The 19,931-nt window shown below is 38.2% G+C and overlaps 1 protein-coding gene across 1 annotated transcript in view; it reads left to right on the forward strand.

Annotated features, from left to right (window-relative positions):
- Window positions 1-19,931, forward strand: part of RYR3 (ryanodine receptor 3) — a 3,250,282-nt gene that overhangs the window by 3,045,959 nt on the left and 184,392 nt on the right. The window contains exon 96 of the mRNA XM_044074157.1: window positions 17,629-17,756. Within this exon, the coding sequence (XP_043930092.1) occupies window positions 17,629-17,756 (128 nt within the window). The remainder of the gene's footprint in view (window positions 1-17,628; window positions 17,757-19,931) is intronic.

The raw sequence follows: 19,931 nt of genomic DNA on the forward strand, positions 1-19,931 counted from the left end.
ACTTTGTATTGCATAACCTTTCTGCATGCCTTCCTTCTCACAGGACCTAAATACCGTGTTCAAGTAGTTTCTCTCATTTTCTGTTTCTTATTTTTGAAATAAATCATAATAAACCTAAATCAGATTTGCTTTGGTTAAATTCAACTAAAATTTCTGTTCTTTGTGCAGACGTCTTCCAAATGATTAGAATCTATTACACCTAAAAAATCAATGATTGGTGTTCCACATTAGATCACTGTTGTAGTAGCGTAAGCTATATGGGATGGCCTGCCAAGGACCAGACCAGCAGGCCAGCTTCCAAATCTTTAAGGCATCTTCCATGGGCCTTAGCCACTTCATATTTCAAGGACAGCAAAACAAAATCAGTGGCTAGTATGCAGACATTTAAGTACTTTCTTGCAACCAAAGAGTGCTTTGCAGGCTTCAGGTGACTTCAGGTGACAGTTGTCAAGTGGTTCAACAAGGCTGGGCAGGTATGTATCCTGTTAAGGATTACCTTCTACTTCATTATTTTTGAGAGGAAAATATTTTGTTTTTGTCAGAGATTTATGCCACAGTTTTAAACTGATATTTTTAACAGTTGTCGCTAAAAGTTTATCCTCAGAATTTTACTTTTTTGCTTATGGTTCTCTGAGGGAAATGCCTTACAAATAACTATATAACTGTATTTATGAGAAAAGGTTTACTTCTGTGTCAAATATTATGGCTCAGGGCTATGAACTAGTTGCTTTGGAGAATATCATTAAAATATTTACCTCACATATTCCCCGGGATTCCATAACGCCTATACTAAGTGTACACCACTTGATTGAACAGATAATACATATGTAACTCACAGCTTCTTCCTCCTAATTTTAGTTTTCCTACTGATATTCTTGCAGCTTTAAATATTGACAGGGATTCATAAAGGTTACCACAAAGTGTAGACTACATGTATACAGTGTAATCTTTCTGAGTGACTAGAAAGCACTAAAAATGTGATAAGAATGTTCTTGAATACATATCATGTAGGCTCTATTGAATTTGAACCATTATTTATCCTGCCATGGTGTTCATTAACAATCCTAAGCTCTACTAACCTCTTGTCAGACACCATTTTTGGTATACAGACAGTCTTGAATCCCTGTGTGGATTCCCTTCTAATTTAAAATTTTTGTGAGAAAAAGTTTTTTTTTGTTAAAATGTGATATTAGGGGCTGGTACTAGTGTTGTTTGTAAGGAGACAAGACCAACTTTTCCAGGCTTCCTTATCCTCTTGTCAGACTCATTTTGTGATTTACAAATAGTCCTGATTCCTGTGCTGATTCCTTTATTAATTATCACTTTATGTGGTAAAAAAAATATTTTTTTTTCTATCAAAATTGATTGCAAGGGACTGGGGGCACTGTGCTAGTTGTTACTAAAATATTGTACCCCAAAAATTAACATTTAATTCAAGAGGTAAGGCTAACGCTTCAAGGCCCTGCTAGCCACTTGTCAAGCAACTTTTGCAGTTAGGTCATGGAACTGGATCTCAGTAAGTCAGTCATTCCCTCCATGAGTAGCAAGAAGCGAAACATTATTCAGAAGGCTTCGGTCTTGACTTCAGCTTCCCCTGTGCCTCTTCCGCTGATGGGTGAGGTCACTGTGGACATGTCTTGTTCCTCGTACTACTCATCACTTATCTTGCTCCCTGTAGTGTTGTTACTTAGGAAGCCATTAATGACTGGAAAGCAGGCACATCCTCTGTGGCTATCCAGCTGTCCTTTTTGAGTAGGGGAGAACATTCTTGCCAGCACGAAGGACATGGGGATGCTCTTTTGCTAAGCTGCTTTGAGTAGCTTCAGTTCAGGGGCTCTAAAAAAAAAACTAACAATAGACATTTCCTTCTTCTAAAATAGAAAAGGAGAATTGGCTAGACTTGCAAAAAGTTATTTAAGGCATCCAAATTTTAAATGAGAAAAAATAATACCAGACACCCAACAAAGATATTTTGATTCCTTACAAATGATCTTTCTTCTACTTCCAGATGTTCTTCCTTTTTGATAGTATTTGAAGATGCCATCTTTGCAGCCAGTCAAATAAAATTGTTTCCTTAGTGCTCCGGCAGATTGGAATCAGAAGTCTTATAACATGTTCCTGCAAATCACATAGGAAGGTGCTTTTATTCCAAAATGTTTCTAGTCCCAAAAAGTAGCACTCTTGGAGACCAGTTGAGATTTCTTCTTTCTAAACCATTTTGTAAAGATTCTAAAATTCAAGTTGTTGACCCTCCAGTGTTTTCTATCATTACTCCCAGACCACTGTGGTATACTAACTTTAGACCTAAAGTATGCTTACTATCACATTCCCGTAGGACACAGATTCAATAGATTCCCAAGATTTTGTGAGTCTAGATCACATTATCAGTTCTCTGCATTACTCTTTGGGCTGTCTACTGCCCCAAGAGTAGTCACAAAGTGATGAGCAACACACTCAGTGAAACAGTAAAACAGCGAAACTGCAGACCAAGTATGACAATCCAGTCCAGGAAGAAATAAAAGGTTTATTACGCTCTAGCGCCACGGCATTCACTGCCTTCAAAGGTATTCACAAAGTGCTTAGCCCCAGTGATGGCACACTGCAAACTGTAGGGTATCCACATTTTTCCTTATTTAGGCAACTTGCTTACCTGTGCAGAGCCTTTGCCCAAATGCCAACAGTCCTTAAAGGTTACTTTTCTCCTAAATTATCTAGGATTCCAAATAGTTTTGCAAAAATCCTCTTGTACTCCATCACTCAGGATTATGTTTTTGGGGTGCCTTATAGACACTCATGCAAATGTCTTTTCAACCTGAAGATAAGGTGGAGTTACCTCTGGAAGTACTCCTGAGCTTTTCTCATCAGTCTCAAATTTCTGCAAGAGAATTTTTCAGGATATTGTGCCTTATGACTTCTATGATACCCGTATCACTTGCCAGGCTGCATATGAGAAAGATTCATTGGTACCTTAAAAACATGTACACCCAAGATTCTCACTTCTTAGAATTTCAAATTCCAGTTTTGGACTTTGTAAAGTCAAAACTGCAGTGGAGGAGGGATCAGATGGGTCTCAATCCAGGGTTCCCTTTTTCTCAAGCTATCCCAACACAATCTGTAGAGATAAACCCCTCAAATTAGGGTCTATATTAAATTCTCGAAAGCCAACAATGTTGAATCTGACATTGTCAATACGAGAATAGCGAAACTGCAGAACATCAAACAAGTAAACGGAAATCTCCATAAAGGGAGTGCAGTCTCGGAGTTGGTATATTTAAGTAGCAGGGGGTGTGGGGGGTGCATGGGGGCTTGCCCCCCTACCTACACCATTTAGTTTTTTGTTGTTGTTGTTTTTATTTTTTTTCTGAACATTTGATGTTTTAAGGGTTCGATCACTAAAGGTCGCTCTTTAGTGATTCAAACTGTTAAATATTCAATGTTCTAATATAGACCCTCAAATTATGTATGGTGAACAGTTTCAATGGGGACAAAGGGTAAAAGTGCAAAGACTGAGAGACAACTCAGCAAATCAAGCACATCAGTGTCAAGGAAATGTTGGCTGTAATTCATGCCATAAAAACTGTACATCATCTTTGGAGACCAGGTCCTCTTCAGGTTATCACAGTAAGTACCATGGAAGCATGGTATATAAACTAGGGGGTACCAGATTGTACTCTCTGTACCAGCTGGAAATGATAACCTCATAGTTAGCTCTACAGCATTGCTTAACCCTTCAGACTTCTTACATAACATCAGATCAAAGTGGCAGTCATGCTCATCAGTTCTTAGACAGAACTTTATGAGTGGCAACTAAGTGAAGAGGCCTTCCTGGAATTAATTCAGATGGGGAATAACTCCAATTGATCTGTTCACCCCATTTCAAATCAGACAACTAGACAAAATTTGTTCCAGGAATCCCTGCAACAAAGCATGGAGAATAGATGCTCTATTTTATTCCCGTATTTTTTTCACCCTTTCCAATGAATTCCAGGGTCGTTCTGAGAATTCAGAAATAATTCCCAGTGTCATTGTAGTGACTCCCATTTGACCCAGGCAGAATTGGTTCTTCCTTCTAATGAAATTGGACAAGGGCAATAACCACAATTTCCCTAACAGACTGGGTCTACTCATACAGGACAAGGGGAGTGTGATACACGTTGACATCAAACAACTTCAACTGACTGCCTAGATGATTCAGTTTTGACACCATTTTAGGCACCTGTTTCAAGAGGATATGTAGGATGCAAGAAAGCCTGCTACCAGAAAGTCATATATTGACAAATGGAAAAGATTTCCTAATTGGCACCTAGCAATAACTAGGGTCCTATCAAGGATTTTGCACCTCTGGTACTAAAATAATTGTGTGAGTTACTGTCATGTGTCCTCTCTTATGCCTCTGTCAAGGTCCATCTTGTACCCATTTCAGCATGTCTCCCCGTGTATCCTCATTATTCTTCTCTGTTTGTTGTCAAGCCGTTTCATAAAGGAGTTTTCCATATAAGACCACCTCATATATAGATTCCTCCCAATTGGGATCTCAATATTCTGCTGTAGAAACTGGCTGTGTCACCATTTGAACCTGCCTCCTTGACTAACTTAAAGTTAATTACTCAGAAAACCGTCCTTCTTGTTGCTCTGCAGTTTATAGGAAGAGTGTGTACTTCTTGTTGGTCTACAGTTTATAGGAAGAGTATCTGAGTTGCAACCTGTTATGGTGAGGAAGCCTGTCTAGTTTTTCTTACAGATATGGTCTCTGTGCAGTCTAACCCCTCATTCCTTTCTAAGGTAGTTTCAGAGTTCCCTTTAAATCAAGCCATCAACCTCCCAGTTTTCTACTCAGATCCTAAAAACACAGAAGAAAAGATTTGTCATACCCTGGATGTGCATAGACAACTCAGGTACTATCTTGACATAACAAATGCCTTCATGAAGGCTAAGAAGCTGTTTATTTCCTATTCTTGGACAAGGAAAGCAATGTAGACACAGCACCTTCCTCCTCTATTAATACATTTCAAAGTTCTACAAATTGAATTAATTCTCCATTTCCATACCAGACTTTGTTAGGACTATTATCTAAGGGCTCCTGGACCCTTATCATTCCTCCTCTCAAAATGGATAAGCTATGATAGTCTATAAATGGGCTACTACGGCATGAGAATGATGAATATAGTACAGTTGTGTAAGTTGCACTTACCTATAACAGTATATGTTCAAATTAATCACTGTTGTAGTAGCTGTACCCACCATTCCACTTATTGTATATAGTTAGTGTGGGTTGCAACTGTTTATTGTTGTTGTTTAGTCAGGAGGAATTTCCCTTTTTACACTGAGGTCAAGAAAATACTGCGGTGGTGGTGCTGCGGTAGCTTTGTCGCCTCACAGTTAGACGTTGCCCGTTTGATTCTCAAAGTGTCTTCTGTGTGTCAACATGCATGAATGGGCATTCCTTCATTGAAGGTTGTGCATTAGGCCCAGTAAGCCAGCACGTAAAAGTCTACTGCCAATCATTAGCGGACCGAAATTCCGCTGTGGCGACCCCTAACCGGGAAAAGCCGAAAGACACAAACAAACAAACAAACACTGAGGTCAAGAAAATCCTAAAGATTGTAGTTACTCTAGCAGCTTTTCTAGTTTCCTCCAAAAGGGGTTAGCCTATAGGCAGCAAGAGTGAACTTGCCAAAGGGGGTTACATCTTTGAGAAGCTGGCTAGTTTCTGTATCATTTGCAGGATAAAGCCTGTAGACTACTGCAGCAGTGAAGAATTCAAATATAAACTGTTACTGGTAACTGCAGCTTACACAACTGTATTATTTTTCTTCAACTAAGAAGTAATGACTAGGATGGCTGCACGCTGATCAACAGATTAATTTCAGCTCTCTGAGAAGTAAGAGCAAGTAACTATGACAACTTGAGTACAATTCAGTTACTGGCTAGTAAGTACACTGCCTGGATGTCAGCAAAGAACAAATTTAGAAAACCTGAAAGAAAATCAAGTAGAAAACATGAAAAGAAAGCACTGACTGGTAAGAATCCTGCAGTTGTTTAGCAAAAAAGCAGGTCAAGCTCCAGCTTTGGTACAAGAGATGGTTTCCATTAATTCAGAAAAAAATATATATCAAATGTACTCAGAGCTTATTAAGATTAAAATAAATGAAACATTGAAGGAATATATCAACTCAAATAAAAAGCTAGAAAAATAGAAGAAGCTTTAACTAGTCGTTCAAATGAACTGATAAAAGTGCAAAAATCAGACATTGGAATGAAGAAAAGGCTAGCTGAGTATGAGACTTCTCAAGAAGAGCCATTTCAAACATGGTAGAGTTAGAAGGCAGAACATGCAGAAAAAACTGAGATTTTCTGCTGTACCAGAGAAACTGGAAGGAACATACATTATTAATTTTATGAAAGCACCAATAAGCAACTGGAGTGGTATTCCACAACAGCATTTATTAATGGAAAGGGGACATCAAGTGTATGCTCCAAACCTGGCCATGAGAAAGCAGCCAAGACCTGTATTAGTAAAGATGCAATCATACCAAGAGAAAGAATTGATCCTGAAAAAAATTGTGGCACAAGGGCAAATTATTAAAAGCTGGACAAAGAAGAGTGTTTGTAGAAAATGGTTATTCACTGTACACCAGACAGAAGAGATGCAAATTTATCTCAGCAGTCAGGAAATAAGAGGCAGGTTTGAGATTCAAGCTCCTGCATCTAGCTGTCTTCAGAATTTTTTTCTGGAGCATCAAAGACATTCGTGATGCAAAACAGGCTAAGGAGAACATCCAAAAAAGTGAGACATCAATCTCAAGAGAACTCTGTTTCTCGTTCACCTGACAGTAAAGCTCAAAGAGAAACTTTGCCAGTGAAACATTTTCCAATCTTCCAAATAAAAATGCTTGAGTGACAGAAAGAAAAAGCATAGGAGCTGACTAGAAGAATCCGGAGTGTCTTGGATTTGTGCCAAAATTTGGTCTTGTGAGACGAAGATGAGTAGGATGAAGAAAAGCAGCACTGAAATTAGAGATTATAAAGCATCAATCATATTTGCAAAATAAGGCTTTGCAAGTAAAAGTGGCTGAAAAAGATGGGACTTTTGTTGACTTTGTTACACTTGTAGGTGGACTGTAAAGCATATACTCCACTTTACGTCATTAATGTTTAGAAAGACATAGAAGTGGGAAAGTAACTATAAGTAAATCAGTTTTGTTCCTAAAAGTATTTTTATAGAACATTTCTTTACATAAACTGTATATTATATAGTAAAGCAGATTTTGTATAGTATCTCGTCAGGGCTATCTTAAATGTGTGGATGAGGCTGAGTCTTTTTAGTGATTCTTATGTATGATAGAGATATTAAAGTAAACGTGCTGCTTTTGTAAGAAATGTAAGCATTACAATGTAAAAACAGAAGAAAGGATAGACAAAAGCAATTTTACGTTACTATACTGTAATCTTGGAAGATAGGATGTAAAAGTGCACTGATTATATTATATGAAGAGCTGAGATGTTTTCTCTTATTTTTGCATGGATTAATGTCTTGATTAGTGCCTTTTGCTTACAATAAAAATGTGTTTTCTGTAAGCAAGTAGGCGTGAAAAATAAGACAGAATGATAAATGCCAAGAGAAGTGTTAAATTTCTTGTATATATAATTATATTAATTTTTTTTTTCCTTTAGCAAATTTTCAGTGGGTTAAGTCTGAAACTGAAGGCAGATGTAGATTCTGTTCTTATGTTTCCGTGGAAATGAGCTATCTGCAGATACAGGCAGGTAATCTTGAGAGTTAAGAGTATTGTTTGCTTAGGGAAATGCAAAATTAAAGGTGCAAGGGCAAACAGTTCAGCAAAAATAAAGTCTGAAATTACTGGAAGTAAATAGGAGATAGGAGATTCCCTACCTGCCTTAATGCATCAGTGCATTTAATAGAACAGTATATAATTTATTTTTATTTAAAGACAGCCATTGCACTTTTTCTTAAGGTTAAAAGTTAATGTTTTTGAAAAGCATACAGGCTGGTTTTCTCATCTAGGAGGAGAATGCAGATAAAAAAGAGCAGACAGCAACCTGTCTAAGTGGGAGCACAGGCTGTAACATGTAACCTTAATTTTAGGTTATGTAATTGCTGTGGGTGCAGCTGTCAGTTTGAGGCAATTGTTCTTATCAGGAGGGATACATTTAATTTTTTAATGTACATAGTTTTGTTTGTTTGTTCTAAGTTAGCACATTATGGTGGGTGTCTTGAAAATGTATTTAGTTTTTGTATGGGGTTTTCATTAAAACAGAAGGTCTTGAAAAATATGACATAGGTTCAAAAGGAGATGACAAGAAACTGTGTAAATAACCTGCAGAACATTAAAGCATGCATCTAACACAAAAGTTAGAAATACATATTCAAAACACCTGTCATGTATAATAGGTGGAAACAATAACTTCTTATAATAATGACTATGCTATCCATATTACTTTTGAACATAAATGGCCATACAGGTGTGTACAAGGTAAGAATATTTAATTATATTAAGAAAGGTAGAGTGCAAATAGTAATACTGCAGGAGACACACTTAGAAAGAAATGAGTGCATGAATTTCATAAAGAACGGATTTTAGGATGGATATTCAGCAGAATATCGGGGACAAAGGAAAGGGAGAAATTCTATCAATTGCTAGAGGATGTCCAATAGTGATAGAAGAGGAAAAAAAGTTAATAATGGTATATTTCTGGTAGTAAGGTGGTGCTGGCAAGGGAGGAGAATTATACCAAAAGCTGTTATGGAGGGTAAGAAAATTTTGTGAGAAATAATCAGTTTTCAGCAGGGAATATTACTTATAGGTGATGACTGGGACTTGATTTGCAACCATGAGGATTTATCGGGGGGACCTAGAAGGGGAAATATAAAACAGAGTGCAGTTTTCTGAAGAAATTTATGAAAATATTTAATATAGAAGTGAATTCAGTAGTAGGAATGGAGAGAGAATTTATATATTATTCCCAAAGGTGCAATAACTCAGCTGGACTAGATAGAAATTATATTTTACAGGAACATGTGCATTTAGTTGAAGGCTTACACACACACACACACACACACACCACACACACACACACACACACACACACACACACACACACACACACACACACACACACACACACACACACACACACACACACACACACACACACATACACAATGATTATTTCAGATCACATACCAGTAAAAGCTAAGATGACAATGCAGGTTAATGAAGTATAAATGAGATACTAGTGCTTTCCCATCTACATGTTAAAAAGAGGGAATTTAAGGAATGGTATGGGAAATTATTAAAGAGTTATTAAGGAAGATAGAAACTTCTTCAAAACTTATAGCTAATGAAATGACAATGGAGTTTAATAATAAGGTAAAAAGAAAATAAAAAAAGAAATGTGGTTAAGAAATAATAGGCATTATTTAGTGGGGCTAAGAAGGGTTAAATATTGCAGAATAAGAGGAATGTCACAGAACAAGAAGATGTGCAACTACAGAGTTCTAAAGAGAAAATAAGAGAGTAACCAGATAATATGCATGAGTTTAGAAAGATTTCTGTTAAGCAACAGTTTTTTGATAACTGCAGGGGACAAAAACTTTTATCACAAAGACTTAGACAACAGAAAGTAGAAAGGTTTGTCACCAAACTTAGAAAGTGTATAACAGGAAAAATAACCAGAAATTCTGTAGAGGTATTAGAGATATTTTGGGAGTATTTTAAAAATTTGTATAAAGCAGAGAAATATGGAAATCAATACAAAGCACAAATGGAAATATTTATGGAAGACTTAAGTATGCCAAGGTTAGAGGTAGATGAGACTCAACAATTAACAGTTACGATAGGAGGAGGCAAGATAAAAAAGTGATGTATAATCAAGCTGCAAGAAGGTGTCCAGGAACAGATGGTATTCCTGTGGAACTTTGAAAGTTAGGAGGGAAGAAAGTGATAAAGATCTGGAAAGTTTTGTTTAACAATATTTTAAAAGGACATAAGGCATCAACATCTTGGAAGAAAGATTTGGTGGCTTTAGTACATAAAGATAGTAAAGACTCATCAGAACAAGCTTCATGTAGACCCATTTCAATTTTTAACCATTATTACAAAGTGTTTATGTCTACACTAGCTAAAAGAATGGCAAAAGTATTGCCAACATTGATACATATGGATCAGCATGGTTTTGTGGAGGGGTGGCAAGCATTTGACAGCATTAATAGAACAATGATGATCCAGAAGGAAGTATGATGTAAGAAAATACTTCTGTTTTTAGGCAGTCTTGATGCATAGAAAACATTCAGCAGAGTAAGCTGGGATTTTATGAGTAATGGAAGCCTCGGAATTCCCTACACAGTAATAAGGTTAATTAGGATGATATATGAGGGATCGGAAGTGAAAATTAAAGTGGGGGGGGTCCTCTCTAATAAGTTCTGTTTGAACACTGGAACCAGGCAGGGGTGTCCTCTTTCACCTTTGTTATTTGCATTATATTTAGAACCATTGGCAAAGAAAATAATGGACTCAGAATTCAAAGATAAGATAGGTATGGTAATCAACAAAAGTTGGCTTTATTTGCAGATTATATTATCAGTGTTGTGGAACTTTATGAGACAGTTTCTGTTTTTTGGGGATGCAAAATTAATGAAGATAAAACAAAGGCAATAGCTGTAAACTGTACCCACACACACATTTGCTGAGCAATACCCATATTTATGGGGATATGATAAAATGAAGTACATAGGAGTATAGTTTAAAAGGGATTCTGTTGTGACAGCTAAGAATGTGGTGGGAAGAGACTAAACAAAAGATAATGCAAAAGCTGAGAAACTGGAAACTTTATTTTATGGATATAGATAGCAAGATACATAGGTTCATAGGTTCATAGGTTCATACTAGGCTATCTGCCCTAGGGCATTTATAAGCCTAGCCAGAATGTGTTTGGCTTTCGCCACCCATTTTAAATTTATTTTGCTATGCCCTTTTTCGAGGTTAGTATACTGTGCCTCTGTCTAACAGTGACACAGAAGTGATACCCGGGGTAAACCTACAATCTCCCATCCACTCATCAAGATTCCTCTTGGAGAGAGTCAATGAGGGACTCTGCCTAACCTGGACTGGGATTTTATTCCAGAGTGAAGGGAGCCTCTGGGTTATGAATCTGTCCCTCCAGCATGTCCTATTTATTTCACTGCTGAGGTTCAAGTCTCTTGAGCGTGTAGCTCGATGGGATTTGGATTTTCTGAGGTGCAGCATGTCCATTAATTCTGGATTGGACATGGCTTTATACATCAGGCACAGATCGCCTCTGAGCAGGCAGTATGTCACTGAGTAGAGCTGGAGTTTCTTTAACTGGGCAGCATATGGCATCTGTTTGAGCCCTTTGATCCTCTTGGTGAGGTACTTTTGGGGTCTTTCCAGTTGCTGCAGGTGTCTGGTAAGGTACATCCCAAAAGGGGCATTGTACTCAATTATGGGCCTGATGAGGGATGAGTAAAGAGGCACAATGACTTGCCCTGATCTAAATGTGAATCCCTTCATGTTTAGGTGGGCTATATAAAATGTTTTTCTAACCACTTTGACCACGTGGTTTTTAAATGAGAGATTGCTATCAACTTGGATCCCCAGGTCCCTAATTACTTCTTTCGTACTTAATGTATTACCACCTATGTGGTAATTTGTGGGCACTTTGTTTTTGTCAAAGGGGATGACTATACACTTTTTGGCATTTAGCTTGAGGCCATGGCTCTGGCACCAGTTGTCTGTTTCTATGAGGCCCTTTTGTAGGATGCTTGTGTCGGCTGGAGAGTCGATTATGGTGCCTAGTTTGCAGTCATCTGCGAACTTGGTCAGCCACAGTCCTTCTGTGTTGGCCTGTACCTCCGAGAAATATATACCGAACAAGAGAGGTCCCAGGACTGAGCCTTGTGGGATGCCACTTGTAACTGGTTTGGAGTCTGACATGGCTCCAGCAATTCTAACCATGTGGGTTCTGTCCTTGAGCCAGTTTGCAACCCATCTAGTGACATAGGGGTGTATATTTAAGCTGGTGAGCTTATCTATAATGCCCAAGTGGGGTATTATATCGAAGGCTTTTGCGAGGTCCAGGTAGGCTGCGTGGACCACCTTCCCCTCGTCAATGGCCTTGGTGACTGTTTCAAAGAAATCGACCAGGTTTAAGAGGCAGGATCTGCCCTTAACAAAGCCAAACTGGGTAGGATCCAGTGTCTGTAGGTCCCCAATATCTTTATTTATGAGGTCCATGATGATCATTTCCATAGCTTTGCAGACCAAGCTAGTCAGGCTTATGGGTTGATAGTTTCCAGGATCCATTGAGGCACCACCTTTGTGGAGAGGGAGCACTGTTGCTGTACGCCACTCTTTGGGTACATATCCTGTAGTAAGGCTGAGATTGAACAGTAGTTTTATGTTTGGGTTTAGCTCTTCTTGGAGTTCATGTAGGACGCAGCCCAGGACACCGTCTAGTCCCATTGATGCTGTGTTTTTTGCTTTGGAGAGGGTGGCTCTTACCTGAGCATCTGAGATGTCAGGGGGGCAGCACTCTGCTGGGATAGATATTTGCCCTTTTGGTGGGGGTTGCGCTGAACCTGTCAGCTAGGATATTGGCAATGTCTGTGGGTTCGGTGTATTTTTTGTCATTTTGGACTAATTCTGAGCATATCTGGGAATTCCCACCCAGGTTCCTAACATAACTAAAGAAAGCCTTGTGATTATCCTTAGTGTCCTGTGCAGTTTTTCTCTTGAAGCTGGCCTTAGACGATTTTATGAGTGCCCGTAGTTTTTTGCTAATACTGATCAGAGATGCCTTCCCTTTTTGGGATTTTACTCTATCATGTAGTAGCTTCCTCCTTCTATTGTATAGTTTGTTTATGGCTGGGGTCCACCAGATAGGACGCCTGCCTTTGGAGGATTGGGTCTTGGTTTTATTTGGGATTGCATGATCCATGCATTCCTGAAGGTGTTCATAGAATGCGTTTATAAAGGATTCTGCGGTCTGGGCCATATTTTCCACAGGCCCGGGGGCTTTGAAGGATTCCACCTTGGTTTTGAGGAGTGTGAAATTTGCTTTAGAGAAGTTTTTCACTGTGGTTTTCTGGGCAGGGGGTGGGGTCAGGATGTGAATATCCAGTGAGATTAGTTTATGGTCTAATCTTACCAATGAGGGATACACTTCTGGTCTGGAGCATAGAGCCCCCATGTTGGTGATGATCAGGTCCAGTATGTTTTCCCCTCTTGTGGGAGTGGTAACAAGTTGTTCTTTAGCATTTGAGTTTATAAATTCTAGGAAACTTTGGGCTAGGGTGTTGGAGCTAGAGTAATGCTCCCAGTCTATGTTTGGGTAGTTGAAGTCACCCAATATAATGGTGTTTGGAGAGACCTTCATATTTTCCAGTGTTCTCAGGAAGGCCGAGTGGGGTTCCTGGGTTTGGGAGGGTGGTCTGTAGCAGGCTATAAACTGGAAGGCAGTTTTACCCACTGTTAGTTGCACATGGATAGTCTCTGATGCTTCGTGCTGTGCCACCAACCTGGAGGTGTGGATATCTTTGACGAATATTGATACTTCTCCTCCTTTTGTGGTTTGGTCCAACTTTTGGGGCCGAAAAGCATGGTATGAGGTATAACCTGGTAGTGCTGGGGTGCTCTTGGGAGCCTTGAACCAGGTTTCTGTTACTGCACAGATATCGATGTTCTCCATGCTAAGGAGAGTTTCGAGTGCATGCATCTTGAGGTTTAGACTTCTGGCGTTGAGTAGCATTACTCTTAGTTTCTTATCCCTTGTGATACCTATGGAGGTGGGTTTGTCTTTTGAGCCTTGCCTAAAAAAGGCACTATGGGGGTGGCAAGAGCCTTTGCCAATATCCGAAAAGCCCAGGGTTGACAGGTGCAAGCAGTGAAAATGTTTTATTCCCTTTAGGTTTATACATAGGTCAGGCATATTTTTATCAACCAGAAGAGAAATTGTGGATAGCAGTTAATAAAGAGCTGAATGATTTTATCTGGGAGGGGAACAGGGCAAGAGCTGAGTGGGATAAGTTGATTCTTAAATAGAACAAGGTGTTTGGGATTACCTGATATGAAGGTGCATTTCACAGCTACACAGTTAAGGCTCCTATATATAGCACAAGCAGAAAACTATAATTCAGAGTGGAAAAGGATGATGATGAAATGGGGGGGGGGGTAGCTCAAGAAATAATGAAAGACTGGGATTTTGAATGTAGATCCTTAAGGAGACTAACAATAGCTATACAGAATATTATATTCATAAAATAGCAGAAAGCATTCTAAGAACTAAGTTATCATGGGAATGGAGAAAGGAGATTCTGCCGATAGGGATGGACTGCAGCTTAGAGACTGCCTTCCCTATCAAGGAGTGATGTCAGAGAATAGGCTAAGATAAAAGAATAGGTGGATGCTAAGCGAAAAACCAGCACTGGTAGAGTATGTAATAGAATCTACAGCATAAGCTGCTGTTAAAAAAATATATAATTAGTAGGGCATATAAAATGTTGCATGCTAACTATAGGAATTAATCAGAGGAGTTTGGAAAGGAGCTTGGAAATGATTGGAAAGAGAGACTGGATAAGCAATTCACAAAGAAACAATGGGAAGATGTATGTATGGCTCCCAGATATATCACAAAATCTAGAAGGTTTAGGATTTTTGATTGGAAGTGTATTTTATACCCCAACCAGACTTCAAATAATTTTTCACTGGTAGATGCCAAATATTGGAGATGTGATCGGCAAAAAAGAGGTAACTGGGAACATGTGTTCTGGGAGTGTAATGAGTTGGAAGACTTTAAAAATTCTCTGCAGATTACTCTGTCAAAAATATTGGGTGAGCAAATTAGTGTAACTAAGGAAATGATTCTTTGAACTGAGACACAGTCTCTGAATTGCCTAGACATAGTAAAGCCTTGTTAAATTTAATTATGGTGGATCCCAAAAACAAGCAGTTAATAGAAAATGCAAATAAAGGTCTAAACCAACTTTATTTGAAGTACTGAATTTTGTAACAGAGATAAAAGAACTGAAAGTGGGATCTTTTAAAAAGGGAAGGAGCAAATTATATAGAAATAAATAGAAATTGTGGGACTAATACATTCAGAATAACTGCATCTCTGATCCCATAACATGATTTTCCAGTCTTATTTGTAAAGTATGGAACTCATCATATCCAATTTATTTAATAAAAGCATAAGAAACCTTTTGGCCCTTTGCCCAAACCAGTTTGGCTTTTCCTAGGGCAGATCTTGTCACCTTAACTCTGTAGGCTTTGTTAGAAAGTTCACTAAACCTGTGAACAATGGACACTCTTTTTACACTGTTTATTAAGACTTTGTCAAAGCCTTTGATAGAAAGCCAAAAGGCAGGTGTCATATCTTTTTTGATCACGTTTTGTCCTCATGCCTCCTGAGCAACAAACGCTCTCTTAGTCAAACATACACTGTTCAAGGTGGGATATAATCCAAACAACCATGACAGTTTGTGAAATCCTCACTACACTAACTATCTGCCTTGAACCTAAGTCATACCTCACAACCCTCTCCAAACTCCTACTCCACTTTTTCTCTGTACATCTTTCATCTGCCTCTTTGTCTTTCCTTTCTACTCACCTAAAGCTACCTGAAGACACCCTACCCTGCACTATTCTTATAATTTCCTTTTCTCTCCATCCTTACTTCATCCTATAACCCTGATATGAACAGTCTCTCTCATGCTAAGACATCACTCAGTTTCCCTTCACTGTCTCTAATCCTGCAATTTCTAATATCTCTTTTAAATATTAGAATACTAATCTGTGTAACAAATAATATTACTAATGATTTCATTGCACTCTTCTGTGAAGCATATGTTTTGTTTTTTCTCATTACAACATATTTACTCCTATGTTTTGTAGTGTTGTTAATACTTTGAGATTTAAAATATCTGCAACTGATTTCTGAAAGATTGTAGAGCTTTTCTCCCCAAGCCTTTGCTGAAAATGGCCACTTTTTGGTACAGTCGGACTTTCTCAATAAACAAATGTGAAATAAATAAATAAAATCTCACATTTCCTTCTGGTATATGACACAATCTGTTAAATCTGTTAATTTTCGGTTGAGCAAGTCAGTGAACAGAGGAGGGATAACAACATTATTTACAGTCTTAATAAAATAAATACATTAGATCACTGCTTCTAGCAATACCTCTCAACCACTTAAAGCAAAAATTCTGGACAAAGCCATAAATAATGGGAGGGACAGAGGCCCAAAAATAGGGACAATTTTTAAATATAGCTCTTACAAACTTTGAAAGTTGATAAAATAATAGGTTTTCCATTAGCATGAATTTTCTGAAGGGAATGAAGTCTGAAACTCAAATGCCTTTCATTATTTTTTGGCTTCCATCCTCAACAATTTGCCAATCTTTTACCAGAAAAATAAAAATTCATGGGGAGCAGACCAAAATTATGAGGGGAAAACATCTAGAAATTTTGTGAAAATATGGACGTTTGAGAGGTACACGCCGCGGTGGTACGGCGGTAGTGTTGTTACCTCACAGCAAGAGGTTCTTCCGTTCGATTCTCGGCTTGGCTTAGGAGTGCCTTCTGTGTGGAGTCTGCATGTCCTCCCTGCAGTTGGGTAGCATTCAAAAGACATGCATGCGTAAATGGGCGTGCCATCGTTGAAGGTTGGGCGTCGAGCTGGCACCTCAGTGTTTCGTAAAAAAACTACTGCCAATCATTAGCGGACCGGAGTTCCACTGTGGTGACCCCTTGCCGGGAAAAAGCCAAACGACAAATAACAACATCATGGACGCTTGAGAGGTATGCTTCTAGCTACTGGATCAACAAAATTGTGACAGTAAACATTCTAAACCTATTTTTTTCTTCAAGTGTTGTCAGTCACAGAAAACTAGCGTCACCACTCATTTACAAGCAAAAGCAACTATATTAATACCATGTTACCAGCATAAGATTTTATGGAGATGGTTACAAACAGAATTAAAGGGAGTCATTGAAATAGAAAAGATGACACTTTCCCCAGTCAATCAGAAAAAGCAGGAAGTTGTTAAAACAATAAATCTGTTTTGAAAGAGAAAAAGCAGGAAGTCACAGTACTTCCATTATTAGTGGATTGAGAGAGAAAAATACAGAAAATGTCTGTCTTTCTGATGTGATCTCATGGGGACATGTTTGTTTTTTATCAAAACAAAACTTGACTAGGAAATGAAATTGCTTTAGTATTGCATTTCTCATAATAGAATTTTCTGAAATAATTGGTAAGAAAAATATTGGCCACTTAGAAGTGATGCAAGGACAGTAGTACTACAGAGGACATCAAGATATGGTGAAAATCTTAACTATTTTTCGGTTTTGTGGCTTTGCATTGTCCATTAAAACAAAAACAAACAAACAAACTTAAATAAATAAATACGTACACGAGTTGAGCTACAAACTCAGATTTTTTTGTATTGATTTACAAACTCATAGTAAGCTTAAGTTTTAATGACATTGTAACTTTTGTACTTTGTGTAATTCATGAAAAACTTGGTAAAAATACCTGTTACTGCAAATATGCCTCTTGATAATTTAACATAAGTTTTCCTTACAGGTAATCAATAAATATGGTGACCTCTATGGGGCTGAACGTATTGCTGAACTCATGGGCTTGGACAAAAGTGCACTGGACTTCAGCCCAGTTGAGGAAACACAGCCAAAGGAGGCAACTCTAATGTCTTGGTAAGTATACCTTTAAGTACATGAATCTGTAGTAGACTCTTATTCACATATAGATACTTTGCTTTTTAGTTTTACAAAACCGGTATTTTTTTCTGTGAAGTAAGTTAACTGTACTTATGCAATCAGCACTGTGATACAGTAGGATAGAACTTGTGCTGCTACTTCGATGATCCCGGTTCAACTAATGATTTGAGCTCTGGGGTAGCCAACATGGGAGGGTAAGGGGTTGATACTGGTCCAGCCATCCTGGAAGCAGGGAGGTAGCTTGGCTTGCTTCTATACTGACACCCATCAGTAAGTTTCACCAGCATTATTCAAACCAGGCATGCACAGTACACCACATGTTTAGAAGGCTGGTGTTGTACTGCCTTGAGATACCAGGTATGATAAGGGCATAATACAAATGTGTCTTGTGGCTGCATGCATGCTGTCCCCCTCCAGATATATCTTGCCCCCTGCACATGGTGGGATGGATAAATGGGCAGAGATGCTGTCATCCTTCTGTGTATGTAGCAGGGAATGAATGGTCATAAAGAGTGAGCGGATTAATGATCAGCAGGTATAGAAGACAAAAACTCATGAAAAACAGATATTTTAGTGAAACAAAAAAGGAAAATACTCACCCTTCAGATATTCAGATAAATATTCAACTAGAAATTACTCACACATTTAAAGTTTATTTCATTGCATTTTACATCTCACATAGTAATTTTGTGTGCCACCATTTTCATTGTGTATTCCCAGTGATTATTTTGTTGCTTTATCTATTTTTTTATATTTGAAAAGAAGTTTAATTGCTTGAAGTTTATTATCTCAGTTTACAGTATAGATAAAAAGCATACAGCCGAAGTTACTGAATCTGAGTCATAGAATTTCAAGTCCACCAAACACAATGGAATGGCACTCATGTTAGTTTTACATGGAAGTTAGTCCTGTTGATCAGAATATCAAAGATGTGTTTCACAAGCACATGCAGGTGCTTACACTTTAGACCTACATTTTCTCAGTCCAGTTACTTTCTTTGACTGTCTGTGAAGGTTACACAACTCTTTTTTTCTGATAGCATTAGTCATTACTGTTTTATTCCACACAGAGGATGGAAGTCCTGAATAATAATCTGACAGCAAACTCTAGAGTTACATCCAAAACAAGCTGCTAATAGATGGGTGAAATGCAATTAATTTCTAATAGGTTTTTGCCTTATTCTTCTTACATACTGCACCCACTGTTTCACCAGCTGAAACCATCATCAGCACAGAGTATGTCGACACCAAGGGGATTCTCCAGCTGACAGGAATCAGAATACATAAATGTACTTCTTAAGCACAGAGAGTGTAAAAATACATGCTTCCCAATCTGAATGGTGCTTCCATAGGGGATACAATCATCCAGTCACTATGATATACCCACCCGCATCAAATTGCTGCATGTGGGCAAAAGCCCAAAAATAACTGAATGACAACCAGTCTGACTCAGAATTTGACTAAAAGCTGAATACTAGCATGTATAGTGAAACGTGATCCTAAATGATATAGTTTTCAACTTCCCCCACAGCAGACCATCGGCTGCTTTCAAGGCGTCTCATTATCTACCAGATCTACCAAACCTAATTTAGCCACCCTTAGACACCCTTAGACAAATTCTGAGCCAATGAAAAGACCAGGGTATGATGAGGCCATGCATACTGCTACTTTAGAAGATTTTCTTCTTTAAGACCTAATTCCTCCATTTTTGTGTTGCATAAATGGAAAATAATTGAGTGTTTTCATCACAGGAACACCAAGTCACCAAGATCAATGTAAGAAAGCAGTGACGAAGGCAAGAAAAATATTGGGATACAATACCTCTCAACTGTCCCTGATTTTCAGGGAAGTCCCTGATTTTGACTCAAATTTTAGCTCTGTCCCTCTTAATCCCTCCTAAAACTAGTGACTTTTGGAGGAAAGGTGGTGAATTACACTTAATGAATAATGACAATAATTAAGAGTTATAGACTTCTTTTACTACAGAAAATGTGTATTAATTCATATGCTCTGATTCTGTCAATGTTTCAAGTTAATAGCACTAATATCTTAAAAGTGTTACTGATTGTCCCTGATTTTTTCATGACTTGACCCTGATTCTGTTGAAATTTGTCACCGATTGGTTGAGAGGTCTGTAATTACAAGGATAAAG

Source organism: Protopterus annectens, chromosome 6.part0 (assembly GCF_019279795.1).
Source record: "Protopterus annectens isolate FY-2018-M chromosome 6.part0, PAN1.0, whole genome shotgun sequence".
NCBI classification, from domain to species: Eukaryota; Metazoa; Chordata; order Ceratodontiformes; family Protopteridae; genus Protopterus; species Protopterus annectens.